The sequence below is a fragment of the Trichechus manatus genome, unplaced genomic scaffold (genome assembly GCF_000243295.1).
Source record: "Trichechus manatus latirostris isolate Lorelei unplaced genomic scaffold, TriManLat1.0 scaffold00138, whole genome shotgun sequence".
Classification (NCBI taxonomy): domain Eukaryota; kingdom Metazoa; phylum Chordata; class Mammalia; order Sirenia; family Trichechidae; genus Trichechus; species Trichechus manatus.
The window spans coordinates 3,668,980-3,684,966 of record NW_004444074.1 but is presented as its reverse complement, the minus strand read 5'-3'; the positions used below and the strand labels follow the sequence as shown (position 1 = coordinate 3,684,966).

General features: G+C 39.5%; 1 protein-coding gene across 1 annotated transcript in view; it reads left to right on the top strand.

The window, feature by feature from the left end:
* The window catches only part of CRLF3 (cytokine receptor like factor 3), a 43,757-nt gene that overhangs the window by 11,930 nt on the left and 15,840 nt on the right, over window positions 1-15,987 (top strand). The window contains exons 2-5 of the mRNA XM_004385395.2: window positions 7,394-7,601; window positions 11,648-11,735; window positions 12,228-12,405; window positions 14,815-15,037. Of these exons, the coding sequence (XP_004385452.1) occupies window positions 7,394-7,601; window positions 11,648-11,735; window positions 12,228-12,405; window positions 14,815-15,037 (697 nt within the window). The remainder of the gene's footprint in view (window positions 1-7,393; window positions 7,602-11,647; window positions 11,736-12,227; window positions 12,406-14,814; window positions 15,038-15,987) is intronic.

Sequence of the window (15,987 nt, the reverse complement as noted above, 5' to 3'; positions counted from 1 at the left end):
AAAAAAAAAAAAAGTAGAGGGTTAATGAAAAAGAGGAAGACCCTCAATGAGAAGGATTGACACAGTGGCTGCAACAGTGGGCTCAAACATAGCAACAATTGTGAGGATGGTGGAGGACCGGGCAGTGTTTCGTTCTGTTGTACATAGGGCCGCTATGGGCCAGAACCGACTTGACGGCACCTGACAACAACAACAACCGACAGATACAATGGTTTGTAATAACAAACAGGTGCTACTTTGTGATGTGCATCAAAATATTGTTATCACTGTATTATTATACTAAAATATTTTAGTGTATCTGGAAGTGTTTCTTTAATATTTTTTATGCATAGAAAGTTAATGTATATACTATATACTAAGACAAACATTTGACTAGTTGACGTTAGATACAAACCATACCTAACTGTTCCAATTTACGTACAAATTCGACTTAAAGGTAAATTTAGGAACGAAACTGGTTCGTAATTCAGGGGCTGCCTGTAGTAGGCTTTGGAGGGGTTGGTTCATAACTACATGTTGAGCATAAGTCGGGCTTTTATAACCTGGGACTGCTATAATTGTTGAGTAAGTGCCTTTATGGATGTTGTGGGTGTAATTTTGCAGACATTCTTTTTAAATTGTCTGTGGTCTTGATTATATGCACCCTATTCATTAATGCAGATAATAAAGAGTTGAATGTTTGTTTTATCATATGGTTTGGTTATCTACCGCTGCGTAGTAAACTATCCCAAAGCTTTAAAAAACAAAACCCATTGCTTTCGAGTTGATTCTGACTCAGCGACCCTATAGGACAGAGTAGAACTGCCCCATAGGGTTTCCAAGGCTGTAATCTTAAGGAGGAGCCCTGGTGGCATAGTGGTTAAGAGCTCTGCTGCTAACCAAAAGGTCAGCAGCTTGAATCCACCAGCTGCTCCTTGGAAACCCTGTGGGGCAGTTCTACTCTGTCCTATAGCGTTGCTATGAGTTGTAATTGACTCGACGGCAATGGGTTAATCTTAAGGAGGCTGACTGCCACATCTTTCTCTCACGGAAAAGCTGGTGGGTTCACACTGCCAGCCTTTCCATTAGCAGCCCAGTGCTTAACCACTGTGCCACCAGTGCTCCTATGCCAAAGCTTAGTGGCTTGAAAAACAACCATTATATTAGTTTACAGTTCTGGTCATTGACTGGGGTTGGGTAGTTCATCTCTTAGTTTTGCTTGGCAACTCATGTGGTTGCAATCAGATGGCAGCTGAGGCTGGAATGTCCAAGAGAGCCGTGTGGTAGCCCAGCTGGGTCATCTCTGTCCTTCTCCTCTTCCATCTTCCCTCCTTCTCCCTCCACCCCTCCCTACTTCCACTTGGTATCTCCCACAAGATAGCCATACTTCCATGGTGGCTGAGGACCACAAAGAGCACAAAAGCAGAAGTTGCTGGCCTTCTTGGCTAAGGCCTGAAGCCAGCCCAGCATCAGTTCCACTGCACTGGGATGGGTTATAGATAGTCACAGAGCCAGTCCAGATCCAAGGGAGAGGACTACACAAGGGCATAAATACCAGGAGGTGTGGTTCATCGAGGGGCCACTAATGTAACAGACTACTAAATCACCTAATACAGATTTTCTTTTTGAAGGTTTTCAAAGAAGCATTTAAAAAAAAAAAAAAATCTTAACTATAAGAGACAAGAGGGACAATGTAGCAGTGCTTACAAGTGCAAACTTGAATCAGACTGACTACGAATTCCAGCTCTGCCACTTTACTTTTGCAAGTGAATCGCTCTGAGCCCCGTGTGTTTCTCACCTACAAATGCTTCCTTCACAGGATCGTGGTGGAGTTTGAGACAATGAGTATGAGTACCTGGTCTCACAGCAGTAGGTACTTCGTAGATGATAGCTGCTGCAATATGGTTGTTATTAGTGCCATTATTTTATTAATTAACTGCTGACCTGGTGTCAGTGCAAAGACAAATAGCTAATGAAGTACATTTCCTGTGAACTGAGAAGAAATGTTTTGGTTAGCTTCTTAAATTTCAGTTGACGTTTATATCTTTACCTTGTCTTTTATGTTTTTTGATCAGTATATTCTTGTTAGCTAACAGTTTTTACAGCCAGTCTCTAATTTTAAGTTAGTTTTAGTTTCCTATTAGCAAAGCAAGTGGGAAAATAAATTCTTAGATTAAACTTGGAGGATGACAATCCTTTTCTTCTTTCCTAAACTCAAAAAAATGCCTGTAGTAGGCTTTGGAGGGGTTGGTTCATAACTACATGTTGAGCATAAGTCGGGCTTTTATAACCTGGGACTGCTATAATTGTTGAGTAAGTGCCTTTATGGATGTTGTGGGTGTAATTTTGCAGACATTCTTTTTAAATTGTCTGTGGTCTTGATTATATGCACCCTATTCATTAATGCAGATAATAAAGAGTTGAACGTTTGTTTTTACAAACTCATTGCCGTTGAGTTGAATCCAGCTCATAGCGATACTAAGGACGGATCAGAACTGCCCTATAGGGTTTCCACTGAGCGGCTGGGGATTCGAACTGCCGGCCTTTTTGGTTGGCAGCCAAGCTCTTAACCATTGTGCCATTAGGGCTCCCTAATTTGCATAAATGCTGGTAAATCACTGAAAAGTTGTAGGCCCCAGTTTCCTCATTTTTTAAAATAAAAGAAGAAAAGAAAGAAAAAAAATGCATGTTTTAGAGGAGTGTGGTATATACCAGTTACTTAATTTCCTGAAATACATAGAGTACTGTATTAGTATTAAAAAAACAAAACAAAGCAAAAAAACAAACCCATTGCCATCGAGTCCATCCCCTCTCATAGCAATCCTTTAGGACAGAGTAGAACTGTTCCGTAGGGTTTACAAGGCTGTAAATCTTTACGGAAGCAGACTGCCACATCTTTCTCCCGTGAAGCAGCTGGTGGGTTCAGACTGCTACCTTTTGGTTCACAGCCAAGAGCTTAACCGCTGTGCCACCAAACCAAACCCGTTGCTGTCCAGTTGATTCTTACTCATAGCAGCGCTATAGAACAGAGTAGAACTGCCCCATACAGGGTTTCCAAAGAGCAGCTGGTGGATTCAAACTGCTGACCTTTTCGGTAGCAGCCAAACGCTTAACTCCTGTGCCACCAGGACCCCAGTGTGCCATCAGGGCTCCTTGTGTTAGTATAACAACTGTATATTGCCAGTTAAGACCAGAGATGTCTTATTAAATCAGGTTCTACATTAGTTTTATGACTTTATACTAACTAAGCTGAGAAGGAAAATGTTATCAGTCACTGCTGTTTTGGATGGTTATGAAGTGTATACATTCCCCAGGCTTTTGTGTGGTTTAGTATCAAAGTATAAACCTGATGACTTTGGCATTTTGTGGGGTCATCCTCATGTTAAACCTTAAAAAAAAAAAAAAAAAATCCCAGTTGCGCTGGGATTAGATTCAGCTGCAGTGGAAACTTTGTTAAAAAAGTTTTAATGATCTGTTACTATAGAGATTCTCTTGGGAAATTGGTTCAGTACATTGTTAATCAGCATAAACAATGTATATTACAGTTTCTTTTTCGAGACCTTAAGTTGTCTGTCCTTCTATACTACTTAAATCTTTACTTTGTTACCAGCCACTGCTGTTGTTTTTGCCCCTAGATCCATAGATAACATTTGGAGCTGACTGGTTTTCTACCACACAATTTTTTTTATTGTTGTAGTTTAAATGAAGTTTACATTTCAAGTTAGTCTCCCATACAAAAATTTATGCATACATTGTTATGTGACCCTAATTGCTCTCCCCTTATTGTGACAGCACACTCCTCCTTTCCACCCCTGATTCCCCATGTCCATTCAACCAACTCGCTTTCTGCCTTCCCATCTCACCTCCGGACAGAAGCTGCCCGTTTAGTCTCTTGTATCTACTTGAGCTAAGAGGCACACTTCTCATGAGTATCACTTTATGTCCCACAGTCCAGTCCAATCCCTGTCTGAAGAGTTGGCCTAGGAAATTGTTTTAGTTCTGGGCTGATAAGAGAATACAGGGGCCATGCTTTCCAGGGTTCCTTCAGTGTCAGATGATTAAGTCTGCTCTTCTTAACTAGAATTTGAGTTCTGCACCCTACCTTTCTCCTGCTCCATCAGGGACTCTGTTGTGTTCCCTGTCAGGGCGGTCATTGGTGGTAGCAAGGCACCATCTAGTTCTTCTGGTCTCAGGCTGATGAAGTCTCTGGTTTATGTGGCCCTTTCTGTATCTTGGGCTAGTACTTTCCTTGTGTCTTTGGTGTTCTTCATTCTCCTTTACTCCAGGTGGTTGGGACCAACTGATGCATCTTAGATGGCCACTTGTAAGCTTTTAAGACCTCAGATGCCACTCACTGAAGTAGGATGTAGAACATTTTCTTAATAAACTTTGTTATGCCAGTTGACCTAGATGTCCCTTGAAAGCATGGTCCCCAGACTGCTATCCCTGCTACTCTTTCCCTCACAGTGTTTGATTGTATTCAGGAACCTTCTTAGCTTTGGTTTAGTCCAGTTGTGTTGACTTCCCCTGTAGTGTGTGCTTTCCTTCCCTTCACCTAATACTTGTCTACTATCTAGTTAGTGAATAACCCTCACCCTCCCTCCCCACCCTCGTACCCATCAAAGAATGTTGTCTTCTGTGTTTAACCCTTTTCTTGAGTTCTTATACTAGTGGTCTTATACAGTAGTCCTTCTGTGACTGACTAAATTCACTCAGCATAATGCCCTCCAGATTCCTCCATGTTATAAGATGTTGCATGGCTTCATCGTTGTTCTTTATTGTTGCATAGTATTCCATTGATACCACACAATTCTTTATGCAGAGGCAAGACATATGTTAAGAAGCCCTGGTGGCTCAATGGTTAAGCTCTCAGCTGCTAACTGAAAGGGGGTTCAAACCTACCAGCGGCTCTGAGGGAGAAAAGAATTGGCAATCATCTCCTGTAAAGATTACCCTCTTGGAAATCCTATGGGGGAGTTCTACTCTGTCCTATAGGGTCACTGTTAGTCAGAACCGACGGCACACAACAAGATATATGTTATATAGCAGGAAGTATTTTCAGCCGAATTCACTCAGCAGTGAAGTCACATTTTTAAATGAGTTTTCATAAAGCCAAAGCAAATGAACTTGATTAGACACATGACTGGATTAAAAGTGGCAGAGGCTTTAATTTATGAACTATTTCAGGGAGAAGAAAACAATTCCAAGGTAGCATATAGTATCAAATTTGAAACAAATGCTTGGGATTCTAGGGACCAAATGTACTATGAGACCACAGGAGGTGGGCTTGGAAATGGAGTCTCCCTTCCCTGGCCCTCTCCCTGCTTTGTGTTCATATACTTCCTTTTTTTTCTCTGAGATTCTGAAACAAAAACAAAGCCTAGGTTCTGCAGCAGCTGAAGGAGCTTTTGAATTCTTTCTAAAGAGGAAACTGACTACCTAACCAATATACTTCCTGCATGTGCCGTATCCGTTAAAGAGTGAGGAGAGGGATGTAGTGCTCAGCTGCAGAATTTCCCCTGTGGTGGGGTGCTAAATGTATTACAGTGCTCTGACATGATATCTTCATTTTTCTGAGCTCTTAAGGCTGTGCTTCGTATGGTTAGGGCCCAATTCTCGAGGATGTTGAGTGATGAACCAAATTAAGTACAACTGAGTTTCTGCCTTTTTTGTTTTAATTTTGACTTGGGTTTATTTCACAGAAGTTTTCTAGTAACTTTACAGAGATTAATTAACAAATTAGGGTTTCTCTTTTTCTTTATGATTTAAGGAATTATTTTATTTATTGCACAAATACCATTGCAACTACATTAATGTCAAAAGGAGAAAAAATTGTTTCCATGATCTTGTCCATCCCAGCAAATCAAACTCTGTTCTGTTGTTGTTGTTTTTCTTTTTTTCTTGTTTCTTTTTAGTCCTTGGGCGTGGGCATCTTTTGTTTTTCCATGGTTGAGAACATTGCTGGAAAACAATTTTATAGTTTGCTTTTAAATTTTTAGTATTAGAGAATAAACAGAAAGCTTTCTCAGTTTCTCTATTAATTGAAAATTATTGAAATATTATCCCTTATCCATGTTTTCGTGTGTTCTTCTTTCTTGGTGGATTTTTCTTGTACTTCAGACTTCTGCTAAAATAAAGTTGGCAAAAGGGGTAGGTTGGTAAACATAGTAAGTCAAGTGAAACTAATATCTGCAAAGCAAAAGACATGTTTGCTGTAATTCAACTGAGTAAGCGGGCTCGTAGTTAGAATGTCCACATTGAGAGAAAATGAATTGTGTGTTGTATGAATTCTTTTTTTTTTAATCAGTCTAGTGTCCACACAGATAACTAAATTGTTTTCAAAATATATGTGAGATGTTAAGATTTTTGTGTCATAGCCTCTTGAACAAGAGTTCTTAAGCTGGGAGTCTGTGGACCTAGGGCAGTGTTTCTCAAAGTACAGGCTACAGAATCGCAGGTATGCTTGTTAAAAACAAGAACTTCATCCATATACTCCTCCAGTCCCACTTCCAAGATTCTAGCTCTGTAGGTCTAGAATGGAGCCCTGCAATCTTCATTTTTAATGAGCAGCGTAGGTAATTCCCCTGCAAACCGAGTTTCAGAACTATTGCTCTAGGCCAGCGATGGTTGGGATCTGAGGGAATTTGTAAAGCCTCTGAAACTGGATAAATTTCTTTCGGCTGTGGATTATTCACTTTTCCAAGAAAAGGGTTTATAAACCCTCATCAGGATTCTCAAAGAGAACCATGACTTAATAAGGATTAAGCCATTGTCCCAGAGGTTTGTATTTCATGAACATTCTCTGCCTCCTTTGAGCCTCTTTGAATTTTAAATAAATTCTTAGTTTTCTTTTAGCATAATGAGAGCATTTTATCTATGAAGGGATTTTTTTGTATTGTGGCTTTCTAATCTGTCATTTCTTTGCTTCTCTTTAATAAAATGAATTTTAATCCCCTCCTAATTTAAAATGTTTTGTACTGAAACATGCTATTGCCAAGAACTACTACTCTATGCAAATAATAATAATTTCTAGCATTTATTTGTTAAGAACAATGTGCCAGGAATTGTACCAAGTGCAGTACGTAGATTATTTTACTTAATCTTCACAACAACTCCATGAGGTAAACATTATTATACCCATTTTACAAATAAGGAAACTGAGGCATGGATGCTTCATTAACTTGACTAAAGTGATACAGTTCGTGAATGATGGAACCAGGATTTGAGCTCATTCTGTCTGACCTGAAGGCCAGTTCTCTACAATTCTGCCAGTTTGTACAAATGAATCACAAATGGTTTATCAGTGAATGAAAGATGATGGTTCTGTAGTGTCGTGAGAATATTATGGGTGATGCCTATAGATTAGCCTTTTCTAGAGATTCTGATTCTGAGCTTTTATGTTATTTTGTTTCAGATTAAAGAAAGTGCATCACAGACAAGGGATGTCCTCAAACAGCATTTTAATGATTTAAAAGGAACCCTTGAGAAGCTCCTGGATGAGCGATTGGTGACCCTTTTGCAAGAGGTGGACACCATTGAACAGGAGACCATTAAGCCATTAGATGACTGTCAGAAGCTCATAGAGCATGGAGTTAATACTGCAGAGGACTTAGTCCGAGAAGGTGGGAGTCCAGGGAGCCTATTAAGTGTGGTTCTTTCAGAGCAACACTTTGCTGATTTCTCAGGATGCCAGCAGGCATCTTGCCATCTGTGGGGTGCTTGGGATGTTCCTATCTTGGGACAGTTTGTAATATGGGATGACAGATACACAGTGAGTTATCCTAGGGTAAGTGAAATTGAAGTGTTACTTACAATCATTTACAGAATAAGAAGTAAATGATTTTTCTCAGATGATTCTGTAATAATATTCATTATTAGCACAACTATTTTTAAGGTCATTGTGAGTCTGTTAAAATATTTTTCAGAGTGTTCATGCTTAATAGAATTTAATCCTAGTGTTCTTTTTAGAAGATTTAAAAACATGTGATTGGTGTTTACTCCTGAACTTGTAGTTGTTGCATTTCCTATCTTTAGCCAATTATTTTGGTTAAGTCATGCCTAGATCTTGCTTTGCTGCCTTCCTTCATACCTGCTTTCCTTCCTTCAACATAGGTCTTTGTCAGGTAAATAAAAAGGTGAGATAGAACACAGTTCTGCCTTGAGGGTTCATAGCCCGTTGGGAGAGACATACATGCAGAAAGAGGTCTAAGACCTTATGGGACACAAAAGGGCAGGTGCTTAACTCTTTCTGGAAAAGTCAAGGATAACTGCTGTGGGAGAAGTTCCACAGAGGCAACAAGCAGACACAGGGAGAAGAGGAGGTGTCAGTATGAATGGAAGAGAGTGGCGTATTCAGTTATCTACTGAAGTATTTTAAGCAGCAGAGTTACACCGTCAGATTCGCTTTTGTTTTTGTTTTTGTTTTTGGTTAATGACACTGCCTATAGTTTGGAGCCTGTATTAAAGACTGGAGGCAAGAGAGTGATTAGAAAGGGGGTTCAAAAGCCAGGTGAAGGTGAGGCAGGGCCGGTTTTAAGAAATTTGGGGGGAAATAGAATTACCAATGATTTTATTGATCAATAATGATTGATTTTTTTTATTGTTGTAGTTTAAATGAATTTTACATTTCAAATTAGTCTCCCATACAAAGATTTATACATACATTGTTATGTGACCCTAATTGCTCTCCCTGTACTGTGACAGCAAACTCCTGCTTTCCACCTCTGATTTCCTGTATCCATTCAACCAGCTCCTGACCCTCTCTGCCTTCTCATCTCACCTCCAGACAGGAGCTGCCCATTAGTCTCATGTATCTACTTGAGCTAAGAAGCACAGACTTCATGAATATCATTTTATGTCCCATAGTCCAGTCTGAAGAGATGGCCTCGAAAATGGTTTTATACTCAGATTTTTTGAGATCGTATGACTTTCTCCCTCACCAAGAGGAAAACAGACACATACTCAACAGTGTCTCAAAATCCTCAAAATTCCATAAATAAGTTTTTATCCGTTGGGGGGAAAAATAATTTGAAATTAAAAGTATTTGTGAAGTATAAAAATAATAACAAACTATATGTGCCTCAAAGGGTTTATTTTCTAAAATGAAAATGTTTCTTAGTCTTCAGGGAGATGGGTGTAGACTCTTGACCTGTGCTGACTGGTTTCTGGGTTTGTTTCTGAATTCCAAGTCTCTAAGGGAAGACATCCTGTGGTCTTGTTAAAAAGAAACTTCTCAAAGGCACTGTTATGGTCAGTGGCAAATAAACACTTTTCAATGAAGACAAAACAAAAATGTAATTAGCATGTAGAGATACTACTACTACTATATTTTAAATTGGACAAAAAAGGAGATTATTTTTCAGTTGGAGTGAGGCTTATGACCTATCCATACTTTTTATCTTACGCCATTCACAGTACTCAATCTGCAGAATGGATGGTATTCAGGCTCCTTCCCTGGATCTTTCTCCACAGCTTCCCTTTAAATGTAGGTGTCCGTCTTGTGGGTTTGTTTCTGAATTCCAAGTCTCTAAGGGAAGACATCCTGTGGTCTTGTAAAAAGAAACTTCTCAAAGGCACTGTTATGGTCAGTGGCAAATAAACACTTTTCAATGAAGATAAAACAAAAATGTAATTAGCATGTAGAGATACTACTACTACTATATTTTAAATTGGACAAAAAAGGAGATTATTTTTCAGTTGGAGTGAGGCTTATGACCTATCCATACTTTTTATCTTACGCCATTCACAGTACTCAATCTGCAGAATGGATGGTATTCAGGCTCCTTCCCTGGATCGTTCTCCACAACTTCCCTTTAAATGTAGGTGTCCGTCAGAGTTCTTCCCTCTGTGCCTTCTTTTCTCATGGTACATACTGTTTCTTCGTAATTTTACTTATTCCCATGGGTTCACATTTGATGTATATGCCATTTACGGCCATACTGACATCTTCAGGTATGATCTTTCTCCTAGGCATCATACTCATAGTTCCAACTACCTCCTGGCATCTTCAGCACCTCAAAGTGAACACACCCAAAACTGAACAAACCCACTAAAGCCTACCTCTCTTTCTTTGTTTCCTCTCAGTAAATGGCACCACCATTCATCCAGTCATCCTAAATCCTTCCCTCTTCCTTCCCTTCTATATCCACGCAGTCCTCAAAAATCAATCATTATTGAACATATCCTAGAGAAAGAAGAGCCGTCACATGAATAGATATATGCATACCCATGTTCATTGCAGCACTGTTCACAATAGCAAAAAGATGGAAACAACCTAGGTGCCCATCAATGGACAAGTGGATAAACACATTATGCTATATCCACACAATGGAATACTACGCAACGATAAAGAATGATGATGAAGCTGTGAAACATAACCTGGAGGAATCTGGAGGTCATTATTCTGAGTGAATTTAGTCAGTCACAGAAGGACAAATATTGTATAGGACCACTAGTATAAGAACTCAAGAAAAGGTTTAAACACAGAAGACAACATTCTTTGACAGTTACGAGGGTGGGGAGGGAGGGTAAGGGTTATTTACTAACTAGATGGTAGATAAGAATTATCTTAGGAAGGAGAGCACACACTACAGGGGAAGTCAGCACAACTGGACTAAACCAAAGCTAAGAAGGTTCCTGAATACAATCAAACACTTTGAGGGACAGAGTAGCAGCGGTAGCAGCCTGGGGACCATGCTTTCAGGGGACATCTAGGTCAACTGGCGTAACAAAGCTTATTAAGAAAATCTTCTGCATCCTACTTCGGTGAGCAGCATCTGGGGTCTTAAAAGCTTGCAAGCGACTATCCAGGATGCATGAACTGGTCCCAACCACCTGGAGTAAAGGAGAATGAAGAACACCAAAGACACAAGGAAAATATTAGCCCAAGAGACAGAAAGGGCCACATAAACCAGAGACTTCATCAGCCTGAGACCAGAAGAACTAGATGGTGCCTGGCTACCACCAGTGACCGCCCTGACAGGGAACACAACAGAGAGTCCCTGATGGAGCAGGAAAAAAGTGGGGTGCAGAACTCAAATTCTAGTAAGAAGAGCAGACTTAATGGTCTGACTGAGACTGGAGGAACCCTGGAAAGCATGGCTCCTGGATTCTCTATCAGCCCAGAACTAAAACAGTTCCCAAGGCCAATTCTTCAGACAGGGATTGGACTGAACTATGGGATATAAAGTGATACTCATGAGGAGAGTGCCTCTTAGCTCAAGTAGATACAAGAGAGTAAACGGGCAGCTCTGTCCAGAGATGAGATGGGAAGGCAGAGAGGGTTAGGAGCTGGTTGAATGGACATGAGGTATTAGGGTAGTATTCTGTACTGACTGCTATTCAACTTGATAAAGATTCTGTAGGAGGGATGGGAAACAGGTCCCTGGGCCCTCTGTTTTGCATAAAATTGGTTGACAAACAAGGTTTCACTTGAATAGAGCAGACTCTTTCCTCTTTGGCAAAAGGTTGCTATTGTGTACCCTTTTTCTTCTTGGCCTTAACCTTAGAATCACTTCTGAAATAATGTCTGCTTTTACTTTTTGGAAATTTAACTGTGGCATCACCTAAGAATTGTTTGCAAGAAAATCAGAGACTCACCTAGACCTGGTTGTGTTGATTATAATCTGACCATTTTTCACCGTACTGGTTCTCGTATTCCTGATTGTAGGTGAGATCGCCATTCTTGGTGGTGTAGGAGAACAAAATGAGAAGCTGTGGAGCTTTACCAAAAAGGCCTCCCACATTCAGTTGGACAGGTAAAAGAGTTAGTACCTTTTGGGCTTACTTTTAAGCATTTAAACTATGCTTTTTTTCCCCCCTGTTAAAGATTCTGATTTAGGGAGATAGAGAATATATTTTTCAAGGTTTCACTGACCACTACCAGTATTAGTAGTTTGAAATAGTTCTGATTGTAATCTTTGGTATAATATTACTGCATATCTTCTTCAATTCCAATGTGTAAGAGAATTGTCAAATTTAAAAAATTCTGAACATATCATTGAAACTGAGTCGTGTTTCAGTAAACCAGAGCTTTTGGTATAAACTTGGTCATTGTGATCGTACCAATTTTCTGTTTATGTTTATTTGGGAAGAGACTCTTTATATAACATCTTCCAAGCCTCCATTGCCATGAACATTATTTCCTGAGGGCTTCAGCATCACTGTAGTGTGTGACTGATCTGAAATATTCCTTGTATTTTTAACTCTCAGTTAAAAGCCACATAAATACATGAGCTTTGTTTCCTCAGCTTGCCAGAAGTGCCTTTACTGGTTGATGTACCTTGTTTATCTGCTCAGTTGGATGACTCAATTCTTAACATAGTGAAAGACCACATTTTCAACCATGGAACAGTAGCATCTCGCCCGCCAGTGCAGATTGAAGAACTGATCGAGAAACCTGGAGGCATCATAGTACGATGGTGTAAGGTACGTAACTCAGATTTGCAGAAGTGACTTCAACATTATGATTTGAGGACGTTGGGGCCTTTAAAGAATTCTTGTCAATGATCTTTGAATATTTTCTTCTTTTCCTAAACCAAAAATCTCCTTCGCTTTACAATTAAAATAATGTCACAGAGAGCTTGAACTGAGGTAACTCTTCCAGTTTGAGGTAAACAGTTTTGAAGGTACTCTTTTTTTTAGATCTCTGTATCACAGCATTGTTTTCCATTACATATTCCAGTCTTAACTCTTTAGTGAGTTGGTGATCTTTCCCATTTCTGTTTATTAGAAAAGTCAAAAAGATATTAGTGAATATTGGCCATCTAATATTTTCTGTTCAACACTGATCTAATACCTCTGAATTAAGATTTCTAAAGTGTCCATACTTGACACTGCTGAGAATTTTGTGTATTAAATCATATTATGTATATGAGTTACCAATGTTTAGTTTGTGTAAACTATTGTTTGTATTTTTTTATTAAAAATTTTTTATTGTTGTAAAAATACATCTAATACAACATTTGCTGATTCAGCGTTGTTTAGGTGTACAGTTTAGTGATACAAACTACATTAATCATGTGCAACTGAGGAACTTTACTTTTTTTTTGGAACAAGTTTTTTTATTGTACTTTAGATGAAGGTTTACAGAACAAGCTAGCTTCTCATTAAGCAGTTAGTACAGATATTGTTTTGTGACATTGGTTGCCAACCCCATGACATGTCAACACTCTCCCCTTCTTCACCTTCGGTTCCCTATTACCAGCCTTCCCATCCCTTCCTGCCTTCTCGTCCTTGCCCCTGGGCTGGTGTGCCCCTTTAGTCTCATTTTGTTTTATGGGCCTGTCTAATCTTTGGCTGAAGGGTGAATCTCAGGAGTGACTTCATTGCTGAGCTAAAAGGGTGTCCGGGGGCCATATGCCATATTCTCAGGGTTTTTCCAGTCTCTGTCAGACCAATAAGTCTGGTATTTTTTTTTTTTTTTTTTTTTGTGAGCTAGAATTTTGTTCTACATTTTTCTCCAGCTCTGTCTGGGACCCTCTATTGTGATTCCTGTCAGTGCAATCAGTGGTGGTAGTGAGGTACTATCTAGTTTTGCTGGACTCAGTCTGGTGGAGGCTGTGGTAGTTATGGTCCATTAGTCGTTTGGACTAATCTTTCCCTTGTATCTTCGGTTTCCTTCATTCTCCCTTGCTCAAGACTAGGTGAGACCAGTGGAGTATCTTAGGTGGCCACTCAAGCTTTTAAGACCCCAGACCCTACTCAACCAAAGTAAAATGTAGAACATTTTCTTTATGCCAGTTGACCTAGATGTTCCCCAAGTGTTTTTTTTTTTTTTTTTAACGAAGGCATGGTATAGAAAGAAGAGTAGAGATTTTTGTTGTAGCTATATTCAGAACAAGGACTCATTCCATTTTTATTCTTTTCCCTATCAATAGACTTGGATTATTTCCAGTTTTTATAATAAGCATTCCTGTTCATGGTTCCGGAAACACTGGTGGTGTAGTGGTTAAGAGTTCAGCTGCTAACCAAAAGGTCAGCAGTTTGAATCCACCAGCCGTTCCTTGGAAACCCTAGGGGGCAGTTCTACTCTGTCCTATAGGGTCGCTATGAGTTGGAATCGAATCGACGGCAATGAGGTTTTATTTTGTTTTATTCATGGTTCCTTGTAAGGTTTTTTCCTAAAACGCGTACTTAGCCATAGAATTATGAGGTCTTAACAGTGTTGCATCTGTACTCTTCTAGGTAATACCAGACTCTTTTCCAAAGTGATTGTACCTATTTAGCCTTCTACCAGCAGTATGTGAGTTCCTGTTAGTCTCTACCATTACCAATACTTGGCATTATCAGACTTCGTATTTTGGCCGATATGATTTCTCATTGTGGCTTTAGATTGTATTTTCCATGTTACAAATCAGATTGAATATTTTTTATATGTATTTTTGGCTGTTTTTATTTCTCATTTTATAGAATGCTTATTCATGCCTTTTGCCCATTTTTCCATTGGCTGGGTTGTCTTCTGTTAAATTTTTAGGAATCTTTTATATAAGCTGAATATTAATTCTCTCTTGGTTAGATGAATGATATAATTGTGGGATACTTATCATTGAATTGTCAGTGTTTTATCTTCAGCATTATTTTCTAGAAAACACGCCATTTCTTCAAAGGAGGCAGAATTTTTCATATGAGACTGGGAAGCATGAAACATATGGTTCAGTAAAGAAAAGAAGGGAAATCATGATGGCATATTTCCTGCAGCCTTCCCAAGAATAGCCCATATTCAGCATGTGAGCCTGAATGCTGGACCCAAAGTGCCCCCGTTCAAAGTTTTCAAGCAGTGATGCTGAAAGAAGTTATTCTCTGGTCAATTAGCTAACATAAAGCCTTTGTCCTTAGGTTGATGACGACTTTACAGCCCAAGATTACAGACTCCAGTTCCGTAAATGCACTTCAAATCACTTTGAGGATGTATATGTAGGCTCTGAAACTGAATTCATAGTATTGCATATAGACCCCAATGTTGATTATCAGTTCAGAGTCTGCGCCCGAGGAGATGGCCGGCAGGAGTGGAGTCCTTGGAGCATCCCCCAGATAGGCCATTCCACATTGGTGCCTCATGGTATGTTGTTGTCTTCTCACTCCTAAAGCTTGTCTGTAGATAAGAACACTTGTACTCTGTGCTCAGGGCAGCACACCGACAACGCCTTTTTTTTTTTATTGTGCTTTAGGTGAAAGTTTACAGAGCAAGTTAGTTTCTCATTCAACAGTTTATACACAAATTGTTTTGTGACATTGGTTGCAGTCCCTGCAATGTGTAGCACTCTCCCCTTCCACACCCCGATTCCCTGTTTCCATCCGTCCATTTTTCCCGTCCCTTCCTGCATTCTTGTCATTGCTTTTGGGCAGGTGTTGCCCTTTTGGCCTCGTATGTATGATTGAACTAAGAAGCACATTCCTTACATGTGTTATTGTTTGTTTTATAGACCTGTCTAATCTTTGGCTGAAGGGTGAACTTCGGGAGTGGCTTCAGTTCTGAGTTACAAGGGTATCCGGGGGCCATAGTCTCAGGGGTTCTTCCAGTCTCTGTCAGACCAGTAAGTCTGGTCTTTTTTTGTGCGTGTGTGAATTTGAATTTTGTTCTACATTTTTCTCCTGCTCTGTCTGGGACTGTCTGTTGTGATCCCTGTCAGAGTGGTTGACAGCCCTTTTTTCTAAGACTAACTCCTGAATTGATGAGAGCAACGTGGAACATGTCTTTTACTTCCTGCTCAAAATGTTTTATGTGAATTTGGAGAACTTTTCATCAGTTCTTATGTCCAGAGTCCAAAAATAATGCCAGACAGGAGTATAGGCGTCACCTAAAACCAAGATTTTAAATATTGCAAAGGCTTTTTATTTAAAATCTTGTAATTTGATCTCTCTCCTACATTACTATTTTAAAAGACTTTGATTCATTTGTTAATTAGTTTGTAATCAGGTTGAAATAAGCGCAAGCGATTATGCTTTAACCATGATTTCATTAGATGGGAGATAATACTTGATTTTCCATGCCAGAATTGTGCAGGAATA